This window comes from Schistocerca cancellata, chromosome 3, assembly GCF_023864275.1.
Source record: "Schistocerca cancellata isolate TAMUIC-IGC-003103 chromosome 3, iqSchCanc2.1, whole genome shotgun sequence".
In the NCBI taxonomy this organism is placed as follows: domain Eukaryota; kingdom Metazoa; phylum Arthropoda; class Insecta; order Orthoptera; family Acrididae; genus Schistocerca; species Schistocerca cancellata.
Genome location: NC_064628.1, coordinates 538190626 through 538204234, shown reverse-complemented (window position 1 = coordinate 538204234; position 13609 = coordinate 538190626). Strand labels below are relative to the sequence as shown.

General features: G+C 40.0%; 1 protein-coding gene across 1 annotated transcript in view; it reads left to right on the top strand.

Moving 5' to 3' along the window:
• The window catches only part of LOC126175368 (protein kinase C-binding protein NELL1-like), a 931698-nt gene that overhangs the window by 697646 nt on the left and 220443 nt on the right, over window positions 1-13609 (top strand). The window contains exon 8 of the mRNA XM_049922135.1: window positions 8536-8727. Coding sequence (XP_049778092.1) covers window positions 8536-8727 — 192 coding nt within the window. The remainder of the gene's footprint in view (window positions 1-8535; window positions 8728-13609) is intronic.

Genomic DNA, 13609 nt, shown 5'->3' with positions numbered 1-13609 from the left:
AAAGGAGACAGACATTTATAAATTTATAGATGTAATAGTGGATAGGCAAATGGCATGGGAGGATAACTTAAATAACATGTGCAGCAAAATAGGTTCAAGCATATTTCTGATGAGAAAAATGTCAAAGTCAGCAACCAGACACTCTACAAACAATGCACTATGGGGGAAGTGGGCCGACAATGTTGATGTGGGTGTTGTGGAGTCTGCCAGAAGGAGAGCAAAAGATACCTGAGGGGACGTGCAGTGGCGACAAACTTTGCACTGCTAGCATGAAATACAAGTGTGACACCAGTCGCGACAGTCTTCGCAAAGCGAGGGCCATACAAAACGCTTGGCGATGATGCGCATAGTTGTGCAAATGGGTGAGACTGTACAGTGCGCCAAACACCAAGCGACGCAAAGAGGAGGGGATGAGTGGGCGTGGCACGCCAGTGGAAGTGTCACACCATATATCCAAGATTGTGCCATGGATCATCTTGCACGCCAGGCGCAGAGAGTGATTATCGTCAGATAAAAGGCTCGCCAAGGAGTCATCATTCATTTGCGCCTGAGCAAGAGCATCAAAGTCGATTGAGGAAGATATGCCCGAGATCCAGGGGAAATAATCAGCGGCTATGTTGTCGGATCCTCAAACGTATTGTACATTAGTTGTGTACTGTGAAATGAGGTCGAAATAACGGAACCTCCTAGGAGGTGGGTCAGCTGGAGGGTTTGTGAGTGCTTGGGTGAGGGGTTTGTGGTCTGTAAAGATCGTGAGGGAGCATCCCTCAACATCTTTGCAGAAATATCTAATGGCTTTGTAGACAGCTAAGAGCTCTCTGTTGAAAGTGGACCATTTGCACTGAGAGGGAGAAAGTTTTTTTGAAAAAAACTTAAGAGGTTGCACCACCTCTCCTCTGTGTTGTTGAAGTACTGCGCCGATAGATATTTCGCTAGCGTCCTTGGTGAGTGAAAGTGTTGCATCCGAGTGTGGATGGGCAAGTGTGTGGCTTCTGTGAGTGCGGTTTTGAGTTTTTTGAAAGACGCACGCATGACCTCTGTCCACGGCACACGCCTATTGCCTGACGTTTGTATTCCGCGCAGTGCGTCTGTGAGGGGGACCTGTAGTTTGGCGGCTCTTGGAATGTGGCAGCGGAAAAAATTGATCATTCCTAAGAACCGGCGGAGTTCATGGTATGTTTCTGGTATCGGCAGCTGTTTGATAATGTCCATTTTCTCTTGTGTGGGCCGGACACCATCGGCTGAAACTATGTGCCCTAGAAAAACAACAGAATCCTGTCTCAGTTTGCAGTTGTCTTTGTTGACGATCACACTGTGGGATTTTAATGTGTCAAACAGTGCCCAGATGTGAAGCATGTGTTCCTCCTGAGAGGAAGAAAAGATCAAAATGTCGTCTAGGTATACGTAGCAGAAAGGTAGGGGTCATAACACTGTATCTAAGAACCTCAGCCAGGTTTGGACGCCGTTTTTCAATCTGTAAGGCATGTAAACATATTCGAAGACGCCGAAGGGTGTGGTGATGTCCGTTTTAGGGATATCTTGTTTGTACACTGGTATTTGGTGATACGCTTTCTCACAGTCTACCACACTGAAAATTTTAGCAACTGCCAACTGAGAAGCGAAGTCCTGAATGTTCGGTACTGGATAATTGTCCATGATTGTGCTGTTATTGAGATGTCTATAGTCACCACAGAGTCTGTAGGAATCATCTTTCTTCAGTGTGGGATGAATCAGTGACAACCAGTCACTGGAGGATGGGCGTACAATGCCTGTGTTTAATAGGTCCGAGATGATTGCTTTCACCACTTTGAGTTTGTGTGGATTCAGGCATCGTGGCCGGTGTCTGACTGGAGGGCCCTCGGTCATATTGAGTTTGTGAAATGCACCGTTCATGATTGATAACATGCCACGCATGTGAGGCATGTCATTAGTGTTCGAACACTCGTGCAATGAGTCAATGATTTGAGCACACGTCAGGTTGTGCGAAGAGCAAATACCTTGAAGTGAGGTGAGTTTGGATTTCGTGATCTGTAATGCCTGTTCGGTACGCTCGATAAGGGAGGTGAGCTTGGCCTGCGTTTGCTTGAGTTCACTGATTTCTTGTCATTGTAGTAGCACATCGCAACTTTTACTAGTTAACTTGGCCGCAAGAAGAGCGCATTCAGTCTGCAATAGTGAAATGTCAATGTTTGTTGACCAAATGGGTGATACAGACGCAGTGGCCGTAAGGGCAATAGTCTTTTGTGAAGGTTGGTGGACTAATGTACTTCACGGAATGTCTATTGAAAATTTGTGGTGTCACAGAAAGTCAATGCCTAAGACAGGACAAGTCACCCGTGCCACATGAAAAGTCCACAAAAACTTCAAGTATTTTGACAGTTTGAGCATTAAAGGCACTGTACCTAACACTTTAATATGAGAGTCGTTAGCCGCGCATAAAAGTCTGGGCGAGGAAGTTAACACAGTAGGTGCGAGAGCTGGGGGTATTACACTTATACCAGCACCACTGTCAGTGAGGAATTTAGTTCCTGAGATGAGGTCAAGAGCGAATAGACAACTGTCGGCGCTTACCATGTTAGATGCTGTAGCTGCCGCAAGATGTCTTTATTCCTGTGCGTGAGGTGCTGCGCCTATGGTGCCTCACGAGCTGCGTTTCCCGCTATGCAAGGGCTGCGACAATTCCTGGCTGCATCACTGAAGTTGCTGTGGAACCAACACAGCGGCCAGGCTGCGTTAGGCGGGGGTGATGTAGAGCTCCTGGTGTTGGCTGTGTCCATTGTGGAGCGCTGCAGTGTCGGTTGTCATGGCGGATGTCGTGGATGCTGTATCTGGTTCCCCGCAATGGATCTATCAAATATAACAAAAAAAGCACAATGAAAATCAAGTCAGTAACTGTGACATATTTTGCTTTCTCAAAGTACAGTAGAGCGTCGATTATCTGAAGTAATTGCGGGAGATGGGTGTTCGGAAAACTGGTTTGTTCGTATAATCGAACTGTACATGTTTATTTGCCAAAAAGAAGTACTGTACAGTAAATTTATTCATAAAACCGGCATCTCTTTTAGTATTACAAAGTAACATACAAAGGCAACTTCAGAAGGAATATATAGTATGTGGCACAGTTTATTAAACAAAAATATATACATATTACATACGCATTTTGCATGAACAATACACACAGTATACAAAATCAATGTTTAAAAAAATCCTTTATTTTGGTCTGTCTAAGCAAGCCTACACGCTTACGAGCAGCTAAGTCACGTACTTTTTTCATTACAGATATTTGAAACTGGTCACTTTTATCTTGAGCTTCAAACCATCGCAAGGCAGTACCTAAACAAGTGAATGCCTCAGAAGCTGTGGCCCCGTGTGGCGACTACTGTGGGAAACTTGGTTTGGGAGTGAGGGGGATGATGGACGGTAGGGTGGGAGAGTAACAGGTGTGAGCGAGTACACAGTTTGGTTAAGCGGTCGTTCGGTTGACCGAGGTTCGGATAATTGACACTCTACTGTAGTAACTGCCTGAGTTCATCTTAGGTGTAACATTGAATGTTTTCATTGACAGTGTGCAATATTTTCAGTAGACTCCAGAGCAAGTGCCAGTAATGAGAGTAGGGGCATCAACAACTACCAACACTCCACACCGAAAGCATGTTTATACAGATAAATGAAACATATGCAGAGTTGAACTGCTAATCTCAATCAAGAGTTCTCTCACTCATTCATATATAGATTTGTCTAGTAAATTGCAATATTCCATAAATAAGCAAATTCCAGAACCTTCAAGAAATTACGAGGTGCATTCAAGTTCTAAGACCTCTGATTTTTTTTCTCCGGACTGGAAAGAGATAGAAACATGCGCATTGTTTTAAAATGAGGCCACGATCATTGTCAATACGTCCCAGAGATGGCAGCACCATATGGCACATGGAATTTTACCGCCAGCGGCGAGAATGAGAACTGTTTAAAATACTTAAAATGGCGACGTTTTCCGTACTTGAACAGTGTGCAATCATTCGTTTTCTGAATCTGCGTGGTGTGAAACCAATTCAAATTCATTGACAGTTGAAGGAGACATGTGGTGATGGCGTTATGGATGTGTCGAAAGTGCGTTCGTGGGTGCGACAGTTTAATGAAGGCAGAACATCGTGGGACAACAAACCGAAACAACCTCGGGCTCGCACAAGCCAGTCTGACGACATGATCGAGAAAGTGGAGAGAATTGTTTTGGGGGATTGCTGAATGACTGTTGAACAGATCACCTCCAGAGTTGGCATTTCTGTGGGTTCTGTGCACACAATCCTGCATGACGACCTGAAAATGTGAAAAGTGTCATCTAGGTGGGTGCCACGAATGCTGACGGACGACCACATGGCTGCCCATGTGGCATATTGCCAAGCAATGTTGACATGCAACGACAGCATGAATGGGACTTTCTTTTCATTGGTTGTGACAATGGATGAGACGTGGATGCCATTTTTCAATCCAGAAACAAAGTGCCAGTCAGCTCGATGGAAGCACACAGATTCACCGCCACCAAAAAAATTTCGGGTAACCGCCAGTGCTGAAAAAATGATGGTGTCCATGTTCTGGGACAGCGAGGGCATAATCCTTACCCATTGCATTCCAAAGGGCACTATGGTAACAGGTGCATCCTACGAAAATGTTTTGAAGAACAAATTCCTTCCTGCACTGCAACAAAAACGTCTGGGAAGGGCTGCACATGTGCTGTTTCACCAAGACAACACACCCGCACATCGAGCTAACGTTACGCAACAGTTTCTTCGTGATAACAGCTTTGAAGTGATTGCTCCCTACTCACCTGACCTGGCTCCTAGTAACTTTTGGCTTTTTCCAACAATGAAAGACACTCTCCGTGGCCGCACATTCACCAGCCTTGCTGCTATTGCCTCAGCGATTTTCCAGTGGTCAAAACAGACTCCAAAAGAAGCCTTCGCCGCTGCCATGGAATCATGGCGTCAGCGTTGTGAAAAATGTGTACATCTGCAGGGCGATTACGTCGAGAAGTAACGCCAGTTTCATCGATTTCGGGTGAGTAGTTAATTAGAAAAAAAATCGGAGGCCGTAGAACTTGAATGCACCTCGTACAAATCTGAAACATTAAATAATTACAGGAGTTGGGGCTGAACTAGTGACACACATGTTGCCAGCCAGTGGCATAACTACTACACCACTGCAGACAGTGCTCAATGTATGGTACTATTTCTATGAAGGAGCTGTTATTTTCAGAAGCAACTGTAGGGAGTTGTAGTGGTAAGCCATTTTATGTGTCTTTTGGAAGAAAAGTATAGGTGTCCTAAGGAGAGGATATGTTATAACATCATCACAAATGAGGTTTGCTTCTGTACCTTTGCCAGAAAAACTAAATATGGACCTATTCTGTGTAGTTTGAAAATCCTGGACACAAACCATTGGCTCCAACATTTGTTGAGCCACGTTATTGGTTCCCAGCCTAGCCCTCCTGACTTTGAGTCCCATTAGGGTGTTCTTACTGGATTCATTTTCCTGAAATTGATGATGTTGTGTAAATTGAAAGTGGGTGGGGGAGAAAGGAAAGGGGAGAAACTAGTGATATCAGCTGCATCAGAATTTATGTGGAATCAGTGGCAATCAGTGAAAATCTGTGCCAGACCAGGACTCAGATCTGGGATAACCTGCTTACTAGGCAATTAGGTTAACCACTGTGCCACCCAGACACAGTGTTTATTGCAAATGCACAGACTATCTCAGTATGCTCCCCAGCTAACACACATTGCCACCTAGAGCCACCTGTCTGCAGAACCCATCCACATCCTCCATGCTCAATAATTTTAAATTCCAGCTGTAAATGTGCATCTACACTGAAGATTGTGGATTCATTGACCATTGAGGTGAATCACTTATATGAATGCTTGTGTCTGTTCTTTCAGACATGTGTAAAAGAACAGATACTACATGGAATCTGCAACTGTGATACATATTACGGAAACTGAGAGGGGAGGGGAGAGAAAGAAAATGAAGAGGAAGGAATCAATGATATCATGTGCATCAGGACTTTAAGCAGAATCAGTGACAGCAAGTGTGAATGTGTGCCAGAATGGGGCTCGAATCTGAGATCTCCTGCTTACTTGGAAGTTGCATTAACTACTGTGCCACCTGGACACAGTGTTTATCATAAATGTGCAAACTATCTTGATGCATTCCACAGCTGACTCACTTTTACATAAAATGTATCACTGCCGTGGATTCTGTTTGGTGTCTGTTCTTTCAGATATGTCCAGAAGAACAGACACCATGCATTCATATAATTCATTCACCTCAATTGCATTGAATCCACAATCTTCAGTGAGGATGCACATTCATGTTCGACCTCCGGAGGGACTCTAAAATTAGGAAACATGGAGGACATGGATGGGGGAATGCAGGTAGGTGGTGTTAGGCAGAAATGTGATTCAGCTGGGGAGTGTGCTGAGTTAGTCTGCGCTTTTGTGATAAACACTGCATCCAGTGGTTAATGCAACTGTCTAGTAAGCAGGAGAGCCTGAGTTCGAGTCCCGGTCCAGCACACATTTTCACTTGTCACTCTGATTCTGTATAACTCCCTCTTCAGTTTACATAATATGTATCACAGCTGTGGTTTCCACATGGTTTTGTTCTTTTAGAGATGTCTGAAAGAAAAGATGACACACATTCATATATTTGTCACCAACACTGGTGCCCACACTGTGCTGAAATGAAGTCCTGTGTATATAATGATTCAGTAATTCCTTGAATCAATTTCAACCAATTTTTAATGGTTGAATCCCAGTAGGTCATGCTGGATGCAAGAATATTTGTCTCACCATATGTCATGCTGTGGCCTGTATCAGGACACTGGTCAGCAAGAGCAGATTTTCTATCTAACCTTAATGTCTGTGTTCATTTCATCTGTCTTTAACAATGCAACATGTCTGGTTACTGTATAATTTCATACTCGTACCTGGAATGAGGTATAGTCCTGGTCTCATAGGGCTGAGGCCATTTTTGTAAAACCCAGCATCATTTACGATTTCACCAGAGGACAGAAGATACATTTCATTTATTAACTCTTGAATAACCTGTTCATACAGCACAAGGAGTATGAACAAGTGTCCTTAATACACAAATGCTTTGAAATTGATTATAATAGCTACGTAAATGCAGGTCAATGTATGTTGATATGTGATATACACGTTGATCCAAGAAGTCATTTTCATATCTAGCATTGAGGTCACAAGTGATCTAACCACAAAGGTATTGTTTGCTTAGTTCTGAAAACAAATGGGTTTCTGAATCACTGACTGAAGTGCTTTGTCCTCAACATCTTGTATATAAAGCTTAGCTACTATGGGGGACACAGGACTATCCATAGCAGTATCACAGTTTGGTTCAAAGTATTGGGTATTCAGTAAAAAATAAACCAAGGTGAGCACCTGTTTGAAGATATGTATAACATCTACTCCCTGCTAACTTTGTATGAGTTTGAATTTATTCAATAAGGCACCTGTCAAAGACGCTTTGTCATAACATCTACTCCCTGCTAACTTTGTATGAGTTTGAATTTATTCAATAAGGCACCTGTCAAAGACGCTTTGTCAAAACTTACTATTTGGCAGTTGGCTTGACATGCAAGTTCTTGAGCTAATATATGGAGTCATTCAAATCTTTGATGTGGTTTACACATTTCTGTACCAAAGAGGCTCAAAAGAGAAGCCATATGTTTATCTAGGTACTACATTGATGGCAAGCATTTCAAGGAGGGTCCAAACATGTTACAGTGTAATGCAGTTTTGAAGTGACAGCCTTTATTCTTATTATTTTTTATTTTATTTCACAATTAAATTATTCTTTAGTTTTATAAGATTGAGTCTTTCATTCTGTGCTTCCATTGAACCTTAAGGCCACATACATTAACGGATCTGCATATGGTCCAAAAGTTTTTTGAGTAGTTTATACGATACATAAAGCTTTGCAGAATTGAGTGTACCTCCTATTTTTTACTTAGTATGATGCTATAGTGACAGAAAGGGAATCCAACCACGGAAGTATAAGCCAAATTCAGGATAAGCAAATATATCATGGTATCAAGACCTTAAAAGGAAGAGCGGACCAGAGAAAATATTAGTATAATAAGGAAGAAGAAGATTATTGTGCCATGCATAAGTGTTTTCATGTTTTTGGTTTTCACAGTAATCTAAAATTTTTATTTTCTTTCTTAGAAACTGTCCACAATGAAGAAACCAGGAAATGTATTACATTTTTGAGCTTTCAGTTCAGTAATAGTGTTTTATGGCAAGCATGCTAGTTGTAAATCAAGAAATAAGTCTGTCTTTTTTTCTGCTAGTTTTATCACGGAATTCACAGTATTTGAAACACAGATCATGTCAATGTTATTCTATTTAATCATTCAAGAGAAGGTGTTGTCTCTGATATGTGTGATGTATTATGTTAACAACTTTGGTCAAATAAGAAAATTGTGAGTTGCTTTTTGCATTAAACATACTCTATGTGTTTCAGAACAGTGTCTCTTGAGAGGAGTGATGTACGATGATGGTGAATCAGTGAACCTACGCACTTGTGTGGACTGCCAGTGCCGGAATGGTTTCATGCATTGTGTACGCCGTGATCCAAACATCACATGTCCGCCACTTCCTTGCAGCCCACAGGAGCAGTTCTCTGTTCCTGAGGAATGCTGCAAATTCTGTCCTGGTACTTTTCTATCATATATCTTATATGAATCTCATAGAAATGTAGAGTAAAGAGTTTTGTATATCTTCTGCTTAAGTTTTTTGTGAGACCCACATTCTTTTTGTTCAGAGTGAACATGGAAGTGATGTCAGAATGTAATGGGTTTTAAAGACACCTGTCCAACTATGCAGATTACTGTCTTGTTCATTTTTACTTGTCATTTGGATTCTGAAGAACTTCCTTAATGCTTTATACACTTATGTAGCACCCACTGTAAAATAGTTTGAATCTTAAACTCCATTGCTGATGCATCCCCTAACACATACATCCTAATAATAACTCTAAAAAACTGTAGGATCTTTAACTTTAACATTATTTGTTGTGTACCAGTTACTTTAATTTTATACATCTATTTCATCACTTCTACACACCGTTAATGATAACAAATTTTGATGCTTATGTGCTTTTTCGCTGTATATTAATGTAATACATACTCTTTATCACAGTCCATTAACAATGTAAGCTTACTTGTTTGTGTAAATCCATTTGTTAGTTGAATCATTTTTTAGTTATAGTTTACAAGACTACAAAAGTATGGAAGGGTAAGAAGTACAGATCAGTTTCCATATTTTACCGACTATAAGACGCACTTTTTGCTTCAAAAACTTGCCTCTAGACTTCAGGCACATCTTATACTCTAGAGTAATATAAAAATGTCCAATGTTTTATTTAAAATTCCTGACAGACTTAAAAATGCCCATATATTCAATGCTGTGGGAAAAATATCTCTATTTGGCAGCAGCAGTGCACCAATGCAATGAACATGAGTTGCGAAGATTCACAAGCTTGCTAACACTATCTCCCTCCCACCCTGCCATCACAAACCCAGAACACTGTATAGACTATGATGCATCATTAACAGTCTAGTGCCAGTGAGCTTGAATTGAAAGTGATTTGTGTTATCGATAAAAGTACAAAATTTTTGTTAGAAGGTAGTTTCATAATGGAAAAAATAAACAGTATTCATATGATGCGGGTTATAAATTGAAAGTAATAGCATGTACAGAAGAAAACAGTCCATCTGAGCAACATTTTGGCCCTCTACCAAAACAAAAATCCATTCATGATTGTCAGGCTAGTAAAAAATAACTGAAAAAATGAGGAAGACTAAATGTCCAAATAGAGGACTGAAAGCAAAATGGTGAAAAGTAGAAGGCGACATATCGAAATGGATTCAATTAGAACAAAAATGATTCAAATACAGTACATGCTCATCAGCTAGTGCTACAGTGGAATGTGAGAGACTTAAGGGTGGAATTGGTTGGTGCTACAGGTTTATGAAGTGTCATGAACTTAGCATGCGAACCAAAACTAAAATAGCTCAGTAAATGCCACAAGAGTATGAAGAGAAAATGTTATCTTTGCATCACTCTATTATTCAACATAGAAAGTAGCCCAATGTGGAACTAAGATGAATGTGAATATGGACAAAACTCCTCTGACATTTGATGTGCCGAATAACAGAACTGTTGCCACGAAAAGTGCTAGAACTGTAGCTATAAAAATAAATGGACATGGAAAAATGCATTACACTGTTGTACTTTCATGTTGTGCTGACAGTACTAAACTTAATACAATGTGATCATTTTCAAGCACCAAACAATGCCAAAATCTTCTGAAATACCACTAGGTGTTGTTCATGTACATGACTAGAGCTGGATGGACAAAACTGGTTTGAAATTATGGATTAACAGATAGTGGGAAATTGTGTGCTAGATCAATTTGGTCATCATCTGAAAAATTATGTGAAAGAGAAATTGAGACAGGGACATGCAGAGCTTTCTGTTATTCTGGGAGTACCTACTTCACAATTGTAACCTCTTGATGTCTCAATAAATAAATCATTTAAAGTGTATATGAGAAAGGAAGCTTTAAAACAACCTACAGTCAAACAAGTGTGTCAGTGGATAAAACAGTCATGGTCTAGTGTGAGAGAAAACATTATTGCTTATTCATTTTATTGAGTTATTCATGTAAGGATCATCTCAGTGATACAGCAGTTGTCATGGTAATGCAATGAAAATCAATAGCTCAAAATATATGCACAGAGTATCTAAGTGAGCTTTATGAAAACAGAACAGGTGGTCAGCAATGGTCTTTGAAGAAGGAACCATCCTGACATTTGCCTGAAACGTTTTAGAAAAACCAAAGGAAATCTAAAGAAGGATGGCTGGAAAAAAGCAAACTTCATCTTCCTGAATATGATATCAGTATATTAACAGTTGCACTGCCACATTGTTTGTTTCCTATTGGATAATATTCTTTGATTTACATACAATTTGTCTCAGATAACTTATAATATAAAACACAGTTCTGCTCTCAATCACTGCACATCCTAAGTATATCTGCTGGTGACTCCTGGATCATGAACATGCTGCTGTCCTGTTGTACTAACTCCTGTCTCATAAACATTCAGCTATGCTCCTGCACATCCTCATGTCCTCCTCTCAATCACCTGGAAAACTGAGTCAGCATCCCCCCCAATAGTGAGAGAGTTACTGAACCCTAGAGAATGACAAGGTGTTACTACGATGCACTGTAGATCTTGACACACATTTTTCTTGAAAAAGCATTACATTACTCTGATGTGACAAGGTGTTGTAGTTATGCCCTTACACTATTAACTACTACTCTGAGTCCTCTAAGAAATCTCTGACTGTGTATTAAGCATTAGTTAAAAGGAATGTTTTTGTTGTCTTTTTAAACAGATGCATTTTGTTAATCTTTCTCATCTCCCTGGACAATTTATTATACAATTTTATTCACTGATAGAAATGCTGTTTTGAGTTTTTTGTTTGTTTTTCCTTGGTAAATGGAAGTCCAAACTGGCTCTTGTTCCATGATTTATCATAAAACTACTAAGAAAGTCCTTAGTAATGTTTTCCTGATATGCACAACATAGTGGTAGATGTAATCATTTGATGCAGTAAGGAAACCCAGTTGAAAAATATTCTGTATGGTGTGCCTGACTACTACTTCGAGTTATTATTCTTATGGCTCTTTTCTGAAGGTTAAAAATTGTGTCCGTGTTTTGTGCCTTCAGACCCCAGAAGAAATCCCATAGCTAAGAATTGACTAACTTATTAGTCTATCTTTCAGGATTGGTTCAAATGTTTTTCAAGAGCCTGTAAATTTAAGGAAAAAGAACTGCCCTTGAACTAAAGGACTGGGGAGTATGCATGGGTAGCCAAAATTGTGTTGACTCCTCATAATAAATGGGAAATCCTGGTTCAAGTCATGGTTTGGCACAAATTTTCATATGTCATTATTGGGTAATACATCTATACCCATGGCAGCTGATGCCATGGAATTTGCATTCAGTAAATAATTCGAAATAATATTTCATACAGATGCTGATCGTCACAGCATATGTAAGCTCAATTATTATGTTTGTTTATGGGGATTGTGTGCTGTGTATTCAAGCTGTCAGAAAAGAGATTGGAGCCTTGTCTACACCCACTTCTTTCCTATATTTTAATTTCTGTGTTGTCTTCCTGAATTCAAGCTTGATTGTGGGGACAACATCATTGTGCTTCCAGAATGAGATTTTCACTCTGCAAAGGAGTGTGCGCTGATATGAAACTTCCTTGCAGATTAAAACTGTGTGCCCAACCGAGACTCGAAGTCGGGACCTTTGCCTTTCGCGGGCACTATTTCACTATATCAAAGAAATACTTTCTGAGGATTTTCTATTATCCTACTCCCAGCTTTGATTTGTATGTAATTATACTTGCATCTACCTTTTTCAGTTTTCATGTTTTATGACATCCCATACTACTTTGCTTTTATTTTCTGCACTATATTATTGTGCCATTCAATGATTTTTTGTAGCAAGCAGTACCCTCCCATATAATTTTTATAGAATGAGAGTAATCTAGGAACTGTGGATTAGTGTAGTGCTTTTGTAAACAAATGGGAAAGTTAAGTGTCTGGGAGGATTTTCAAATCCTGCAATTATCCACCTACTTTACTTAGCTGCTGCTGTTGAAGTGACTAGTTTTGGCAATGTCTCCTCAAAAATTAATTTAAACAATGGACAGAATATAAATACTTCACAATTCTCTCTTGACAGTATCTGTAAGATTCAGTATGAGGCTGATCCTGAAATTATTGATACCCTAATGGCAGTGTTTACCACTTGTGCCTTGATAAAATTGCTCAAATTTTTAGAATGCTATTACTGATTTCACCCTCAACCCTCATGTTAATATTCATGGCTCCACATATTACCATGTTAATTTTGGGGGCTGAGACTCTTTCCAGAGCTTCAATTACTTTGCCAGAAGAAGTGTCCACATTACCACCAGATGAGTAGAACACAAACAGATTGATTAACTTCTAATGGATGTCTAGTTCTGTTAGTTCAACAGCTGCCAATTCAAAATGTTTACCTGCACTATCTTCTGTAGCTTTAAATGTGTGCTACCTCTGATAAAATACATGAATACATGATCCTGCACTCTTTAAGATAGTTCTACAGTAGCAACTTGCACCTCATGTGATGACAGCACTATATACTGTATTTCACCATCTCTACACCAGTGCTCCAATGCATATCACTGTGCTATTCAAAGATTGTAATCTAACATCAAGCTAGTGTATGTTATAATCTTCATTACAACAGGGCCTGCAGCTTTGATGAATTTTTTAAAATGATTTTGTCATGCCTTCAAGCTAACATTTCCTTTATTTTTAATAGGCTGCACATTCTGATGATGAACAGAGAAGTCTCAGGAATTTTTTGAGGTGTGCACTTCCTATCTTTTGCAAAGATTTCTAAGTTGGAGATACTTTTAAGGCAGGGACTTTGCTGTCATGATTTATCTTAAGAGAGGTGTAGTCC